This window comes from Teleopsis dalmanni, chromosome 2 (genome assembly GCF_002237135.1).
Source record: "Teleopsis dalmanni isolate 2A chromosome 2, ASM223713v2, whole genome shotgun sequence".
Lineage (NCBI taxonomy): Eukaryota > Metazoa > Arthropoda > Insecta > Diptera > Diopsidae > Teleopsis > Teleopsis dalmanni.
The window spans coordinates 173,580,386-173,600,262 of NC_051847.1; the positions used below are offsets into that span (position 1 = coordinate 173,580,386).

At 29.2% G+C, this 19,877-nt stretch overlaps 1 protein-coding gene across 1 annotated transcript in view; it reads left to right on the forward strand.

The window, feature by feature from the left end:
* The window catches only part of LOC119676192 (probable serine/threonine-protein kinase DDB_G0282963), a 49,726-nt gene extending 31,633 nt beyond the window's left edge, over positions 1-18,093 (forward strand). The window contains exons 2-3 of the mRNA XM_038087425.1: positions 15,649-17,423; positions 18,083-18,093. Of these exons, the coding sequence (XP_037943353.1) occupies positions 15,674-17,423; positions 18,083-18,093 (1,761 nt within the window). The 5' untranslated portion in view covers positions 15,649-15,673. The remainder of the gene's footprint in view (positions 1-15,648; positions 17,424-18,082) is intronic.
* The last annotated feature ends 1,784 nt before the right edge of the window (positions 18,094-19,877 follow it).

Consider the following 19,877-nt stretch of genomic DNA (forward strand, 5'->3'; position numbering starts at 1 on the left):
TCCACTTACAGCTTTTGATATTTCTGGAATAATTAAAAATTTCGCATGAAAATAAGAATCGCGTAAAAGAAATCTTAAAAGGTCATAATGTGAAGCCCAAGGAGTCGTCTTAAAAATTCGTGATTAGATTAAATTAAAACTGAATCAAAAAAATATGAACGTTCGGAAATATGAAGTCGAAAAATTGAAGAATAAAAAAAAACAAAAATAGAGACTTATTTTTAAATTATCTATTGTGTTATTTTTCCAGTTGTAAATTATTATTATTTGTACAATTATTATATAATTTCAAATGCTTGCAAATTAAAAAGGTATCTTCTAAGTTCTATTGTTAAGTTGCTATAGTATCACGTGAATCTTATTGATTAAATACGAATATCATTTTGCTTTTCATGAACTCCATACCAAGATATAAGGATTAAGGAAAGGTTGATGTACAATCTCATTCCAAATTGTAATAATCTACATTAAAAACGTGTTTCAATACATTTGAACTTAAACTTGAATCTTTATAAATAATGACAAACGAAGGTGAAGAGAATTATAAATGAATAAAAACATAAAATATCATACATATAATAGGAGTAGTAAAAGAAATCTATTATTTTTGCATAAAATTGAGAACTTATTTACCATAGATAATGTTATCGGATTTAAGTTAAATATGCGGCGTTTTATTCGACAACTTGTTGCCGTTTTGAAGGTAATTTCATTACAGCTCTCTTACAAAAGTCCTCATTCTTATTGATAAATAATTGATGTAGTCGATTTTCACAAGCCTCTCTTGAAGCGAGTTTTTCACTAAAAAATCGTTCGCTACGGCCAAAAACAGATGGTAAACACTTAAGAATGCATAAGAACTTCCCAACTAAGCTCCAGGAACTTCTGCAAGTCATTATCAATTCTGCAGCGATTCGCAGATGGAAATTCGGTTCATAAGCTTTTTTTCTTTAATTCATACAACACCCATCGAGTTTCTTTTTCTATCCAACCTTATTCAAATAGTACCAAAAGGTTCTTGTGTCATCGTTTGCTTAAATGCTTAAATGACGGTCAGACTCGACAGTTTGAATGATTTTATCGACATTTTAGACAATTGGCCTTCCAATGCGTGGTGCATCTTTAACATCGAAATTACCGAAATCGTCGAAACCAAAATTACGCTTGATTGACTGTTACAATATCAGGCAAAAAAAAAACTAACTGTAAAATATGGCGTATTTTGTTTTTGCTAGGGTCCATCTTTTACGCGCTCTCAAATATAAAAGTGAGTCAACCAATAATCAAACTGTAAAAAAGTTTTTTTTAGTACCAAATTTCAACTTTCTAACGCTATCTAGTGTAACTCGATCGGACTTACACAACGCTGGATACAGATAGCTAAAGCCCGTTATTAGCAAAATAATGGATTCCTTTTTACTACACATGCTATATAGTGTTATAAGTCCTAACAAATACAAATATAATTGTTTAATAAACCATTTTCCAACGAAGAAATATAACGAAATCTTTGTTTAAATTGCATTTTAATATATTTTTTTTTTGTTTTTCTATTAATACGTTGAAAAATTATTCCACACTGGGGGTTTACAATCAGCATTTTACTTCATCAATTTGACACATTTAAGTCGTAGTTAAAAAAAAACAATAATAAAAAAAATCTTCAACAATTTGTTTACTGTATTTGATTTTCAGGTATTGCTCCATAGAACATTAGCATATTTATTTAAAAACCCTCCTAACATATTTGTTTTTGAAGGTGTGACCGTATTAATTTTCCATATAGAAATGCAAGTAATAACAGCATAATTGTACTGTATTTCACACCATTTTCAACCAAAATAAAAAAAAATTATAAACAAACAAAAAACCTTAATTTCTCAAAGTGACATTACAAGCTTCAACACCCAACTTCAAATTTATTTATGCTACTTACGCATGCGTGCGAATACTCAATTGCAAAAATAAAAACCGTCAGCGAAAAGATACTGAAAATACATTTTGGAGAAGAAAATATGTCACAATCTCCAGTAAACGCACATTTGTCAAATTGACAGTTGAAACCACGACTACGTGGTTTCAATGCGATTGCGCACTTAACAATATCTTGACAGAAAGTCTGAACGTTTGACGCATGCGCCGCAGTTAACAAACTATAAGTTTTGAATTGCACGCACCTTAAATTAACCATTAAAAAAATTTCAAGAAAAAAAAAAGATAAATATAATTATAAAAAAATTGTTAAATTATCAACACGAAACTAATCAGCAACACAAAAGCGAAAACAAACAACAAATTAAGTAATTTTTTATGTAGACACTTTGACAAAAATGAATTGATTTCTTATTAACAAAATAAAAAATAAGTAAATTCAAAAACGCCACTGGGCACGTCACTGTCTTGGGATTGGATTTATAAGTATAGAATTCTCTTACATTAAAACATTCTTAGCTGAACATCTGTTGTGTTTGTGAGATGTGCGCTGGAAATTTAGATGTGATCTCAGTTGTATGAAAGAAATAATCGTAGTCTTCCCATTTTTAATAACCATCAGTGCCATTTTTCCCACTATTGTCATTAATTTCAAAACTGTACTGAGTGTTGAGCAATACCAAATTAATAATTAATTAAGTTTTTGAAATGGAAAGATTGGATCAGCTATTCAATTTAGTAGACCAGGATCTTATTGTGGTGTCAATTTTTTATAATCGCCAATATCACAATTTTCAACATTAATCTAATATTGTCAAAAGTTTGTCTATCGCAAAGTTTGTTTTTAAATCGCAAAATCTGAATCAGCCACTCAATTTAGTGAATCCGAGAATTATTCCGGTATAATTTCATCCATAATTGAACTTTAACAGAAAAATAGTTTGAAGCCAAAAAATTGTTGATACTGACATGACACTCAAATCAGTAACTGAGGTACTGGTTGGTCTCTTCAAATACAGTAGCACTTCCTTCTTCTATAGAAACTGAAATTGTTGGTAAGTTATCTGACGGGTCACTATGGTCTACTTTATCATTTTAATAAGATGGAGCAGTTAAAGTAGGCAGAATGTTGTCTTTGTTGAAAGCAGTGACCGTTGATCACAATGACTATTTTAGTTTGAACTGGGCTAAGAAGATTACCAAGTCGAAAATTCCTATTCTCATTCAAAAATAGATTATTTTCAAAAACTGACATTTTGGCTTACATTTCAAAACTGGAATATTTTCTGTTAAGTTAAAGTCGATTGACAACACAAAATATAAACCATGCTCGCAGTGTTGTGCTTTACTAAAAGCCAGTACCGCTAATTTTCTATTCTATTCTCGATTCCTATAATGAATATATACAAATAATTTATTTAAAATGTGTTTTTGTTTTATTTATTTATATATAACATATTATTAGTCGTTATCATATTTGACAGTATAACCTTCATTGGAACTTCGTGATGGATGAACACTACTTATTTTAATTACACTTTTATAGCTTATGAACATTAGTACTTCGATTTGTGTCTTAATTACAATATGCCTATTTCGATATAAACCCATAATCTCATGGATGTATTGTCATCTACAAATTTCACTTTTCTTTAATGAACCATAAATTCTTTTAAGCACTTTTCTTTCGAAGACATTTTCTTATATCGCTTTGCTTAGGTTTTACTTCTTAGTGTCGTATATTAGGCTTCGATTGATTAGTGTTTGCTAAAGTTGAACCTATGTTCATCTGTCCAGATTTTTAACCTAAAAGTGTTTAAATATGCGCTGATATTCCGCAATATCCTTTGATTAACTTACGATATTTTTCTTTCGAAACGTTAGTTTCCCAATTTATAGTTACATGATTTATAAGAGATTTATTTTTACAAAAAAAATTTTTACAATTTCGAAGCGTTGATCTAACATTAAACGATTCAAGATTAATTTCAAACCGTACTGAACAGTAGTATCAACAAAATTTGACTTTCTCAGCTGTGAAACCATACTTATCAATATCGATAGTCCTCATGCAGCTAAAGAAATACCCTGTTACACCACATTACATATAATTGCCTTCATTTTGAAATTCAGTCCAGTATTGATCCTAATGGGTCGAAATATTGTTATTCTAAATGAAAATAGTACTAACAAAATTAACGTATCGTTGGTTTGCCTAAGTTTGTCGGACTATGAACCGAATTAATTATAAATAATTGAAATATATTTTACAAAATAATCTTTTTTTTTGACTATATAATAAATATTTTCTCAGAATCATTAAATGAACCCAACTTCAACTCAAAACTTCTTTCATATCAATGTATTTGGTTTACTAATTAGAAAGAAAAAAAATTAAATAATTTGGAATTGCTTTCCCATGCCACATTTAATTCACTATTGATTGACTAACTTCTTTGTTTACTGCTCATTTTACATTTCGCCGTGTTATCTTCTACCTAAAACGGCCCGAAGGAATCGCAAATATCCGCAGGTGTTAATAAACACTCAGTAAAGCATAAAAAGCCGAAAACCAAAAAACTCTGGTAATGCAAGACGTACAAGTGCTGTTAAACCCGCCAAAATCAACACAAAAGCAAAGTTTAATTTGCCATTAAATGCTTGGTCTGCGGTGTCTGGTATTTTGTTAAGGCGTCCTTGCCCTTGAAATCGACGAATTCATTTCAAAATTAATTCAATTCGCAATATTTATTTATATGCATAACATTTTTATTATAAACAAAATAATGAAGTAATCATAATCGTATTGGTTTTATTTAAATTTGCGACACGTGTAAATGGGTAGACAATGGGGCCTTAGTAGATAGAGTAGTAGTTGAGATATCAATACGCCAACCAACTTCAGAAGTGGTCTCTACTCACACTTCAGTAATATTGTTTGATTGAATTTTTTCCAATGAAACTACAATATCACTTTTAATTGAATTTTTAAATATTTTATTTATTTATGCAGTTATTTTTATTATTATTAATTTACTTTTTCGATTAACAATATCGTGATTAAGGTATTATATGAACTTGACATATCGTAGGTGGGTGTTCGCTAGATTTGTGCAATTACATAGCCACATTTGGTAACAAATAAAATGCAGAAATGTAGAATTGTCAAGAATTTTTTATTTAGGGTATACGAAACTTATTGGAACCCTTTTTTTTATCAAACTTAAAATTTAAAAATATATATTTAATTTATTTTCTTTCATTTACAATAATTAATTGGTTAAATATTTTTATTTCAATTCCTCTGCTTCAAAATTTATTTATTCTTCTTAATTTTAAGCTGCTTCCAATATCTTACTTAATTTTTTTAGCCATAGAGAGCCATAATGAAATTTCCTTCAAAGAGCAACAAATTATCGATATCGATTATCGATATTCTATTGTTAATTTTTTATAACAGTACTACTTTTTATTTACTTGCTTAATTTTATAATTATGTCTATAAAATTTTTATAGTATATACTCCCAAAAATATCTTAGATAATAGCATGTGATATACCCAGTTTTGTGTAGTCATATTGTTTTATACTGCTTTTCTTTATTTAGTTTGGCTTATTAACCTATCAATGAAAACATTTTTAGAAAGATGCATTTTATTAACATTGGAAGCTATAATTCACGTCGCAACTTAGAAGTTCAACATTATGTTCCCGATTTTAGTACGTTGCAATATTTGCTCTTTATAATTTAATTATTAATATGTGTTTAGCATTGGAGACTTGATCAGAGTACTTTTTATGTAACATTTTCAATGGATCTGCGAAATGATGGGCTCATTATTTGGAATAGTATGTTAGCGCAGAATTATTAATTTTTCTGTACTCTCTGCCATAAAACCCCTTCTTTTCAAGTTGCGGTAAAATTTTATAAGAAAACGTTCGATTTTTTTATCAAACTATCTTTAATCTAACAAAATGTTAGCATTACTTTTTATATAGCCACACTCAAGCTCATAATTTATATGATTTTATGCTAACCAACTACTGAGCGTTTTTTCGTAGGTGGATGCAATTTATTTCGGCTTCAGAATTTCGTTAATAAAGTAAATACAAATTTTTAGTTTTTCTTGCAATTTTCTAGTTTGTAAAGTTTATGCAGATTTTTGACAGATATTTAATTACATAGGTCAGATTTATGTACCATAAATCGTAAGTAATATTCAAGACATTGAAACTTACCCATAGCAAAATATTAATAATATATGTATATAAAAATATATGGAATTTTTATTTCTCAATGTTATGTATTATGTAAATATACTTTTGTGTTAATATTGCGTAAAAAAAAAAATTAAATATAATTAACGTATTTTTACAATTTTGAAATTTACTTTAAAATAAACATTTAACTAGAATTTTCAAATTAAGGCGAATTAGTTTCATATTCTCCTATAAAATGTTTTTTTTTTGTTTTTTGTAGAACATATTTAGGTAATAAAATATTATAAGTATTGTGTAGTATATAATATTGTCTTTTTACATTGTTTACATATTTTGTTTATATATATATTTTTATTATTAATTATTATTATTTTACTCATTTATTATATTTTATCATCTGTTTGCCTATGTCATAAGATAGGCTACTTAACATATAGTATAATTTATCACTTCTATTGCAACTTTAAGTTTTTACTATGTAGCTCCATTCTCGGCAATATTTAGATTAGCAAAAACATATTCAATCAATTTTATAATAAAGTCCTTAGAGATATGGTTAACGTCTCTTGGTATGTGAAGAGACGTTTAAGTTTCCAACAATTGAAAGTGAAATAAGAGGAACTTTCAAATCACAAATGAAATGAATTGTATCTCACATTAATGACGAAGTTTATCCACTTATCTATATCAGGGCTGTCCAGACCAGATGCCATCGTAGGCCAATACAAATCACTGTACAGATTGAAGGGCCGCAGAGACAAGCACATACGTGCATAGTTATTTTCCACAAAAATAAAAATACGGTTATAATGTTAAATTATAACCGTATAGCCGTAGTTTTTTTAATTTATCAATTTAAATTCATTTATTTAGTATACCATAAAAATAAAATAATGTAGTTTTACTAGTACACCGAAAAAATATTTGCGAGATTGTAGTAGATTAAAAACATATAGCGGGTCGCACAAACATTAACCGCAGGTCGTGCTTTGAACAGCACTGGTCTATCTAATCATATATCCATATAGGTACATTAAAAATTATATAGTTAATATAATTAAGGATTATTATTTATTTATTTTCCTACTTATATAAAAAACCTGGAACTTTTTTAATAACGCCTGTAAATCGTAAGGATATATTTCAGGCTTATCAAATTATAAACCTACTTATTATATTGTTATTAAATATTGTTGACACAAAACTACGCACATATATTTTATTTTTTTCTGAAGTGTTTTTTTTTTGTTTTTTTTGATATAGTTTTTACTGCTTTTTTATTGATTTTTTTGTAATAAAACAATGAAATCTCTACATAAATTTCACTAAATCCATAAAATTCTTTTAGGCTTTACTTTATCGGGGCATGTCTCCATCAATCAATCGTTTTGCTGACAAAAAAGCTGTCAATAAGCAATAAACAACAAAAATGTTATGCGAAGTTAATAAGAAAAGAGATACTTTCAAAAGTGGACGTACTCTCAAAATTTATTTAAAATAAAAATTTTACAGTTTATATAAAATTTGAATGCAGTGATTTGTACGCAATACAAATTTGAAATTATTTATTCAATAAAATAATAAAAATGCATTTAAAACCATTAAAAAGCGCAGTAAATAATGCAATAAATTAAAAAATGTCAGATTACTCAGCCGAAAAGTATCAAGCGTACATACAGCGGAGTTATACGGTAAATTACATTACCGATTTGTTTAAAAAAAAAAAAAGAAAAAAACAAAAATTAAGTGCATTACACTTACGCGTAGTGGCACTTACTCACGTTCAGTCAATAGATCGCATCAGAGATTGTTTTGTTGTACGGCTTCGTCACTGATGACGTTTTTAATGTTGCCTATTAACCTTTCAACTGTGCGTCTATTTAGCTGACTTCGAGTTTAAGCCTTAAGCTTCAATTTGATCCATAGCCTGACTTGAGCGGAGTTAAGTCTATGAGCACTTTGTGCGCTCAATGCTGCACTTAATACTGCACTTAATGCACTTCATGCAATTGAATGCGTTAAATTAGCGCTTGGATTTCAAGCAGCGCTTTTCCTTTTAAGTAGTCAACTTTGGCTGGTAACTTAATGCGCTTCCTTATGTTTTCCCATGCATTTTCATAATGAAAGAAAACAAATCGCATCAATCTGTTTGCATTTCGCATAAAATTTAAATAAGAAATTTATGCAAATTTATGTAAGTAAAAAAAAATAAGTTACAAAATATAGTATTGCAAATGAAAAATAAATAAAGAGAAAAAATTATTTTCAATTAATTATCTAATTTTTCTACACAAATGCAGTAAATACGACGAATGAAAATGTGCAAATTAATTTCCTTATTTCCCAGGCGCAGCTTTCAATTAGTTTTTCTTTTGTACTGCAAAATTGTGCCTTTGCACTTTCCAATTACTAACAGTGGAAATATAATGGATATAGTACATACCTCTGTACATAAAATCAATTTAAGCGCATTAACCTCGATCTTTAACCCTTTAAACCAATTCGTACCGATTCACGCTTCCACATCAAACGCAATTAACTTCTTGAATGGACTTCATTTATTAAATAACTTTTTACTTTGTAAAATTTAAAAAAAAATTGGACGCCTAATGAAAAAGGGTCTCTGGGAATTTTCGAATATAGGTTAGTTGGTCAAGAAAAAATTTGAATTAAACTACATTCTATTGCAAATAAAGAATGAGAATATTTGTTAAAAGAAATTCTTTAAATAATAGCTTTGGTTAATAAGACACGAAGCTAATAGTACGATTGGTACGACTTTCCTCTCCCAGACAATTTGAGGGCACTGAAATGTCTTTGAATGAAATTGGTGATAATTGTATCAGGTGCGACATCTTAATAAAAGAAAAATTTTAGAGAAGATTTGGTTTTTTACCCTCTTAGTGATATGTTATTTTTTCATTTTACTTAAATAAATTCAGAGTTATTATTGTGTACATCATCATTCCATCAAAAAATACATAAAGGATAGAGCCCTGAAATTATTTGCAAAAACTGACAAACTTACCAACACCGCGTTATCAAATCAGAATAGTTACAGGCTCCTCGGGGAGGTATGCAGATCTGAGGTTAATTATTGCTTAGTCTGACGAAGTGATACACAATAATCTAGTCAAGGCGTAAAGAGGGGTTTTAAAAATATCTTGAGTTAAGAAAGAGTAAAAGTGCTCAAGTGCACTGGCTCAAATAGCTTCAATATAATATTACTATCTGCGAGTTATATTATTTTAAATAACTACAACATTTTTAGAAATAGAGCACCTAATTTACTATACTCTGGGATACTTATTTGAAAGTTGTATGCAAAATTATTTCAATTATATTCATTTGAGTATAATAGCATAGTTTGCGGCCATATGCTTCTCCTAGGAGTTAAAGGATATAATATACATATAATAGCAATTTTTTAGAAATAAAATTTCAAATTTTATTTATTTAAATAAATGAAATTAAATGAAAATTTAAATCAGTATTTCGTCTTACATCATATGGCAAACTAACTTTTGAAAAACGCGGTTAGATATTTTTCCAATAATTAAATTATCAAACTAATAAACTTAATTTAGTTTTTATAAAAAAGTACTAAAAAATAAATATTAGTTGAGAATCATATGAGGATTTCTTTAAGTTGTTGTAACTCATTTTGTAATTCTTAAAAAGTCTTGAATATTTCGCAATTTTTTCAATAAAAATAATTACCTCATCGGTTGACGTAATTGACGTCTTCGTAAGTAGTACTTTTCAAATGCAATAATTCAGCATAATTTCTACTTAATTGATTCTGAAATCCGCAAGCAATTTACCGCCGGATACAAAGTATAAATTTACAAGATAATTGGTCGGAGAGAAAGAATTTATTGAACTCTGTACGACAAATGATGTGCACATAGCATACTAAAGTAGGAAAATCAATGTAAATATATAATATAATGAACAACTTGATAGACTGAGTGTGCTTATAATATATGACTTACATTAATAAACTTCTAGATTGATAGATGGAAGAAAGCGTATGTATATGTGTCACTAACAAAAGACTTTAGTAAAATTGATCATACTTTCAATATATTGCTCCCTCGATTTTTTAAGAAATAATTATATTTATTTATATTCTTTATATAAAACGATTATGTAAGAAGTTTATAAATAATTTATCTCTAAGGAAGGCTAGAGATAAAATTAACTTAGTAGTAAAACCGCAAAAAGTGACTTTAACGTTATGATATATTTGAAAATACAAAAATAAATATAAGATCAGACCGCGTTTCTGAAATCATTCTTAAATTATAAAATATATTTTTCTGAATAAGAAGTAAAACCCATGAATTGTCATTTAATCCACGAAGTGAACACGTCAGAGCTATTTAACCAATTACTAAAGTATTCAGTTGTGATCCGATTATTACTTGAACTGCATATAAAATCCATACCCAATTTATTTGTAATAAAAATTATTTGCATGACTTATTGATATTGAAATTTTGGGGAAATAATAAAAAATGCATAAATTTAAAATGGCAATCAGCACATAATTTATTGTATATCTGGAATTGGAACAAAAACTCCATAAAATTATATAAATTCGATCGTTAACTGAAAAATTTATATTCAACAAGCAATTTGATTTATTTCACATCATAATCGATATAACTGATATAACTGACAAGTAACTATTTTTCGAAGAGAAATAAAGTTAATAAATATTGAAAATGTTATATATTAACGTGACACTTGAATAAATAAATCTTACCCAAGGAGTTTTTACTGAAGATATTATATTGTTTTCGATGCAATAAAATTAACAAATTATTAAATCATAAAAGATACTGAAGATGAAACCATTTTTTAAAAATGAAAAAATGTATTTTTAATTTTTTCATATATATTTTTGATTTGTTTCCAGAAATTAAACTATTTATACAAATTTGAGATTCAATAAAATAATTTAATTAAAAAAGCGTTCATTGCCCACTGTGTCTTATGTCCATAGCTGATATCTAGAAGGAATCAAGAAGTTTGAAGAACTAACTAAATATCGGATTGAATTTTTATATATTTTTATATGAAAGATGATTTTTGTATGCCTTATAAAAAAAGATTTCCGCTCTTCCCTTTTTGATTCACGTAGCTCTGGTATTTTCAAATATAAAAAATTCTTTTGTATTTATTGCTAGCCGAATTCAACCAATTTTGAAACGTTCACTACGTTGTTTTAATCATGTCGATGTTCAGTTTTCATTTTGCTTATATATTAAATGTATTTTTAATAAATGTTATCAATTCGAAATTGGTAGATCAGCTATTACTTATTTATTTTTTTTTTTTGTTTTTCATATCTAGTGTTGTTTGTTAATTAAACACATTTCTTAGACTTTTATTAAACAATTTAAGACAAAGTAGAAAATTTGTCACATAAAAATGTTAATGGCGTGACACTGATTTGTTATCGATTAATGCATTGCGTATCGAATATTGCTTTTATGTATTAAAAATTCTACTTAAAATGCTCAACATAATCTTACAAAATAAATATTTTCTTTTATAAATTCGAGCATTTGGGGTTTTGATTTCTTCAGAACAATCAATGAATGAAATTACTTCTATAAATGCAATTCACGTATTTCATATGAATTTGATTGATTGTTTAACCTCCTTCTCAAGTTGTTTGTAAACTTCTTAAGCACTTTTAAGTATGTTAAATACACTAATCGATCAAATATAAAATACATTTCTTCTTTTATTTTTTCAAAAAATGGGTGCAATTTGATTAATTGATTTAAATCAAAACTTTTTTTATTATTATTTTATTTACAAGTCTTTCCTAATCAACATTAATATTTTTCTATAAAATATTTTAATAACTCTCAGTATATTCAATTTAATATTTTGAATCAAAAAATTTGTTTTAAAATAATTTTAATATATATATTATCTAAATATTAAGTCTTTGGTTGATACAATTCTTAGGCATACTTTCATTTTACATAATTCACAGAACTAATTATTTTTTCATATACTTGAGTATCTTTTTAGGGAGAATTTACTGAAAGAAATAGATTCAAGTTTCCACCTCTATACATATGAAGCAACCTACAGCAACTTCCTACATGAAACAGCAACAGTACAGGTGTTTATGTATTAATCGATGAGACCTCTATAATAGATTCTAAACTTCCTAGAGTAAGGCATAAGTAAAATTACTAAAACGATTGAAGTATCTCTCATTCAACAATCTTAACTTCTAAGTTAGATTATAAGCAATAAAGTAAAAGATAGCTTCTTCTAGTCTATAAGGTCCAAAAAGCTGACAATACTCGAAAAATTTTAGTTAGTTATTTAGTTCTTTCTTTATTGATTAAATCAGAAGTTCTACATACATTAGGTAGAAAAATACAATTAAATAAGAAATGTGCTACATGGATTCAACCATCCGTCGAAGACTTTGTTAATATAACAGATATGTGAATATTTCCTGGCAAACTATTGAACAATTTGAATAAGAGATTTTTTACAAACGCCTACATTTTAGTTACTTTCAAATAATTTATATTTTCATTATGTGATATATGCCCAGAGAGAGAAAGAGACTAACAACAACAACAAATATTGTAATTACAATGAAAAAGCACATAAAAATTGTTTAACTACCGTGTTACGTTGCAAAGGCGATATCTAGTAAAAGCGCGTTGAAAAACTTCTTTCTCCGCAAATTAATTTTCCTGCTGGCCAAAACGAATTAATCACTTAAAAGCAATTGCCTGTGAAGCAGCTGTTGTTTGTGTTTTATATTTATTTATTTATTTATTTAATTTTTTTTGTTATGGCAACACTCTTTATTCGCTATTAGCCTTACTGATATGTTGCTGCCACTTATGCTACCTGTTGTCAAATGCCCTCTGGGCCTTATATTACAATTTCTGCCATATGAGAGACCAGTTTTTGGCTGAGTACTCGTAATAGATTTACGAATACAGCTTCTATGTTACGAATAATGAGTATATTCCATTAAGTAATAATATTTCATTATTTTTTAATATTTATTCAAGTTTGCTCTTTAGGGTTATGCAGTTACAAAATGCTATATTCATAAGATAATCAATTAGGTAGCTATGCCCGATTTTCACAATATATTTATATTTTTTATGATATACGTATGTACATTAAGTTTTATTAGTTGATTAGAAAATGGTTGACATTTCATACCACTTAAATTAGTTATTCCAGTACTTTTCGAAAATTGTTTCTCTGAAATTAATAAGTAGTTTTTAATTGTTTCTTTATTAATTTGAGTACATATTACACTTTTATTAAGTTCAAGAATAATATTTAATCAGAAATATAAAACATAAGGTAAACAGTCTACCATAAACACTTCGAGATCTTTAAAGATGATCGATGAATGTTAGATAAAATTAAAGGATATAGTAAAAAAAATTTGACAAACTACGTCTATGGATTTCTAGTCGCTGTGGCGTCCTAGCTCATGAATTGGCTGATAACTAAAGTATATATGGCTCTTCTAGAACACGTACATAGCCAGAACCAGTTGTCAACTTAACTCGACAGTATTTTTTCGTTGGAACAATTCTTTTTTTCACAAAAGAGAGTAGTCTAAAAAAAAAGCAGCACAAAGTGCTTTTTAAAACAACCTGGCAATAGGCTGGTAAAAATTTTTATACAATTAAACAGAAAGGACTCCAGAATACTGATCAAAGTCATACCGTGGCATAATACAAGGGGACACTAGATGGCTACTGTGAGTATCATCACAGATCCAACATAAAAATCATGTCTTGAGAATGTCAACAACTCAGAACATGCCATCTGTTGCTACCCAGCATTTACGAGAACAGAATTGATATCCTTGGATTATGATTTCTTGTGCATGATTATTGCTCATGCTCTCTCTCACTCTCTCTGTCCCACTCTCTCTTTTTCTTTCACTCTCTATCCCCCTCTCTCTCTCTCTCTCGCTCTCTTCCTATCTTCTTCTCTTTTACTCACTCTCTCCCTCTCTTCCTAACCTCCTCTCTCTCACTCACACTCTCTCTTTTATATATCTAAGATATTTAAATTTGGGCATGTTTCCCATCGTTTCACACACTCATATCTGACTCCCTCCAAAACCTTGATTTTAATTGTATAATCATTATTTACTCCAATCTCTACGATTTGTTTGTAAAAAGGATTATATATGTATTTCTACCACTTTTGCAAGAACACGAAAAACTTTTGGTATACTATTGGTAATAAGATGTCCTTATAGGTATATATCTGCACAGTTTCGAAACCAAATTAAGGCAGTCCATGAACTGCTCAAACTTTTTATGTATTTAGTTGTCAATTATTTAAAAAAAAATTAAAGCGAATTGTTCATCAGACTAATCAATCATTATGTATTACATGATTTGATTTAATCTTTCTTTCGTAATATTCTGAAAACAGATTTTAGGCAATCTCATATGAGCTGTCTTGTACCATAGATATATTTAAAAGCCTACCTGAACAATTTCAGATAATTTTTACAAATCAATTTAGAAATATTTGCAGGCATTTAATCCATCCGGTATGCTGTATTATTTGTTAAATACTTTATAGCTAGTCTAATTTTTTCAATTGTTATTGACAAAGGAACTGAGGAGCTGAAAATATTAATTTAAAATTTAATTAATATTTAATGCAATATTCATTTGGTGAAATAAATATATATTTACTACTTCCTAATCAATTTGCAGCTCTTTTTATTGGAATTCTACTTTTCAAACCTTATAAGTAATTATATAAATGAACTTTTCTTCCTACAAACGTTTGTATTTGGTATCTCCACTTTTTCTTCAGTTATTTCGAATTGCAATTAAATAAATTAGGCCGCTATTGAATAGTTTTTCAAGCACTACATCACGCATCGATGTTTTTCATTGAAATATTTTTCAATGTCGGCAAAATTCCTGTTTTTGTTTTTAATTTATTGCGAACTGTTTTTAGTTCACATCTATAAGATTATATACAAAAAAATTTCTGCCCAGTTTCCTGTTTAACTGCAAAAATAACTTCTGAATTGCTTTTTATGTCACTGGCCTGACACTCAGATGGCGCTGATATGCTGCACCACCTGACATGCGCAACAAATTTGCTTTCATTTCAAATCCGGAAACTTTTTTCCACTACCACAAATACAAAGCTTTCCATTACATTTGCTATGGTGAAAAGTTGTCCACTCCTGTTGAAAAGTGGTGAAAAATTTTATTAATTTGTAATTTTTCTGTTGAAGCAAAATCCATGTTGACACTTTCCTATGCAGAAAGAATGCTGTTGAAGCATTTACATGCTACCGAAAAGCATGTTAAAAGCTTATGCATGTTGTTAACTACTCGTTGAGCTTTAGCTTTATACTAAGAACTTAATTTTTACTCAATTACCTAAAAAAATTGTAATCACATATAATATTTATTTAATAAAAAATTTTTTATTTTAGAATCATTCTCCATGGCTATACGACAATGTCAAATGCTCGTGATTTAACATTACTAGAGAAATGGTCTGACGCTGCAACAATACCAACAATACTTCCTCCTATATCACCAACTTCGCCAAAGGCTACAAAATTTTGTTGTTGTCCCAATCGCAGGCGTTATAATCTAAAACAGCCAAAAAAGTCTACACTGCATGCTAGAAATATTTTTATCGATAACGAATTTAATTATATTGATGATGTTTCCCATGAAAATTACAAAAGCAACAACAACCAAACACCTATATCCTCAAGCGCTATCTCAAACAACAAAAGACCAACAGTTAAATACAAAAGAATTGGTGACACCTTTGCAACCTACAACGATTCAGATCTAACAACTACAGCTGCACCAACAATCCAAGTTCCACTAACACCAACAACAACATCAACAGCAACAACTACAAATACAATTCCAACGACAATAGCAAATTACGAAGAAAGTTACAGTGACTATGATGATATCATTGATATCCCCAGTGATACTGAAAACTATGTTGTGAATGTAATGAACGGCATTGGAATTCAACCGCACCAACAAACAGAACAACAATTGCAGTTGCAGCATCAGCAACGGCAACAGCAAAGGCAGGATAGCGACGCAAGTTCACAATGGCGGCATGACAAAAATTGTCATTATCTGAAACAGATTGACAATTGCAACAGTTGTAGCTGCTTTAATGACGAACAGTGCATAACAGAAGTAAATCAAGAAAAATTGCAGATTGCAAATAAAATTGCAGCAACAATAAATTCAACGAAAAATTTTGAAAAAAATTGCTCTGTCACAATACCAAACCAAAGTGTTAATGACGACTTTGTTGCTGCAACCACTGATGCCGCAACCGAAGCGAGATTAACAAAAAGTGAACGACTACCACAGCAAGATCAGCAACATTATCAACAGCAACACAATCAAATTAACGGTGACAAGGGCAACAAAAACGACAATCAAAGCGAATATCGTAACGATCATAGCAATCAACAAATCCAAAGACTAAGCAATAGTGAATTTAGTGTTAATAATAAGGAAAATAATATAAGCAACTGCAACGGAAATTGCAGTAATTGTATTAGCAGCTCAACCAAAACAATAGCAACAAGAGCTGCAACAACAGAACATAACAATTGTTTTAATAAAAGTTGCTGTAATTATTGTCAAATAAAAACGCTTAAAACTTATCACAAAACGAATAGCAACGGTATTTTCGAAAACAATTGCAGCAGTAACTGCAACTGCAATAGCAACAGTAACAGCAACAGCAGCAGCAATAGCGATAGCAACAAAGCTAAAATTGACGATACGACGCAGCATAAAATGACAATTACGACAACGAATGTAGCACATCGTAAACGTAGTGAGTGTGGGTTGACAACAACGGCAACAATAACAGCAACTACTCCAACAACATCGACAGTATCAACATCTCTGCCAACAACACCAACATCACCTAATTTTCCACATCATTTAACGCCTTCTCGAACAACTGTGATCAAAACAACAATGGTAAAAAGAAGTCCTCTTCAAGAGACTGCAATACCAGCAACAACAACAATTGCAACAGCAGTTGCAACAAATACTGAACGACCGAGCACAATGTTGCAACAAACAGAAATTTTTGATAATATGTTGCACAATAACAGCAACACAAACGGTATCAACGACAACAATAATGATGTTGCCTATGAGCCGAAAAGATCTGTCAAAGAACGCATTGCAGCAATTGTTGCCGGAAATGGTAAGTTGCTTAAACATATTTTTGAATCTATATTGTAAGCTACTATTGGCACTTATTCCTATGTCAGGTAGACTGCAAACTGTTGAAAAGAGAGCACCTTTATGTATCGATTATAGTGCAATAATAAATCATTAAATTGTTGTTTTGGAGACAATTTGAAGAAATTCTATTTCTCGTATTATTATATATTTATTAATTTTTTAGAATATTTATTATTATATTTATAATATAATAAAATATAAATATAATTTATTATATTTATATTCCACCCTCTTCTTCTTATTTGGCCATAACAAGCCATTACCGGGTTTCGGCCTAACACAACATATCTCTCTGCTGCGTGCCTTCTCTAGTCTCATACAAAACGTCCAGTTAGTGCTCTCTCAACTTAATCACTCCACCGGAGACACGGTTTACTACTACGTGTTCTTCCTACAACTACATCCATCCATCTATAACTATCAATGTCGTGATAAAGCTCGTACAGCTCGTGGTTTATTCGCCGACGACTACGCCAACTCGATCAAGGGCCATGTTATGCACAGTGTCTCGGGCACGGCAAAATTCGCTCTTTAGGGCTATGCCGAAAATACATGTTATTCAGAGTGTCACATCAGTATTGCCAATTTCTTATTTTTACAATGTTTCGATACTTTTAGGTTGTGCCTAAATTTAAAAGGAAATTTAGATATGCTCACTTTTAATTTGCCACCAAAAATAACTCGCAAGAAAAAACTCATAGAGACTGTAATAATGTTAATTGATTATTATATTATCTTATAATAATTGTTAACAGTACTTAACAGAACTTACACGTTTCTTTAAAATTGAAAGGTGTTATAATTAATTCATTAGCGATTTATAAAAAAAAATAAAAAGCTGTATTGCCTACTGCCATTTTTTCTCCAAAACGTATTAGAATTGTAGTAATTTGCTCCTAAAAGGCGCAAATTTTGAAATTTATTACTAAGCAATACTATTTTACCTTATTATTTCGGCCATATTGTTTTTTCTCTCATTCTCAAATTTAAAATTTGCATTGAAAACAACACCAATTGTACTCATGCCGTCCCCGAGACACTCTGCATAACATGGCCCTAAGAAAGATTTATATTGGTCAACTTATCTTATTAAACGTTTTTATGACTTTGCCTAATCTACACCTTTGTTATATTGTGAGTGAATGTACATAATGCAACTAAGAATATATCATTTGCCATAGTTATAGAAGCGATGTATTTATTATACTTTCTTCATAAGTACAAAATCTATCTAAAATCTGTATTTTATTTTAAATCAATATAACTTCTTATTCGCACAACGAATTAGACAACTACTTTTACAAAAAATATAGTTTAAAATGTTAATTTGATTTTTGAATATATGACCGAGAAATGTCATATTAAATATTTGATCTTTTTAAGAACTTGCCTGTTTTAATTAAATCAACGTCGCCCCTTTTTTTTTGAAACATGATGAACCTATCGAATTATGACGATTATAATATATATCTACGTATCGAAAGCCTCCAGACTGCTATTATTATTACATTTTTCGCGTCCAAGTCTTTATAACGCAGAGAAATATTGAACACTATATTTTACTGGGAAGATTATTTTTAAGATCTAAATATAATATGCAATTGAGCGAGATGATAACAATACCATCCAATGATAAAAAACAGCGGATAATTTTTATATTAACTAATGCATTATTTATGATTTCGATTACAGGCCATAGAAGAAGATAGAATGCACATATGTATGGTATCCCGGATATACATTTAACACTTGATATTTTTGATTTTTTTTTTGTTTAAACCTGAAGACATCTTAAACATATATTTTTTTTTTCGATCCTTTTCTTTACTACACCTGATAATCTAAAATCCTTTCTAAAATCACTTTAAGAAGTATCCATTTTCAATATTAACTAAGAGATGCCGAAGGAAACGACTCTGGGAAAATTCTTTAAAACCTTCAAAACCTCTTTTAGTAAATGTTTTTTCAAATATTTTATTAAATAAACATTTTTAGATCTTTATCTATCCGCCGACTTTATATATATTTTTGCTCTTTTCACCAATTGAATTTCACTTGGATCCGACTAAATTTTTAAATAAACCTCATTTATCTCATAATTACATCCCAGTTTTTTAAATTTGAATGTCTAAATAGACAACTCCGTGTTTTTAGTACAATTAGGTAGCACTTTTATTTGGTATTTATTTTTCTATCATATTTTATTTATTGGCCCGATTTACACTATCATAAACATGAACTTGAAAACCGGTTATTTATAGATGAGAGAGGGAAGAGAGTGTGAAGTGAGTTCATGAATTTCAGGCAATGAAATTTGCTGCGTTTTTTCAGCTTGACACGCATACATATGCAATGTTATGTTTATGAATACCTTTTAATACTGAATACTCTCAATTTCTGTGCTCTGCACTAC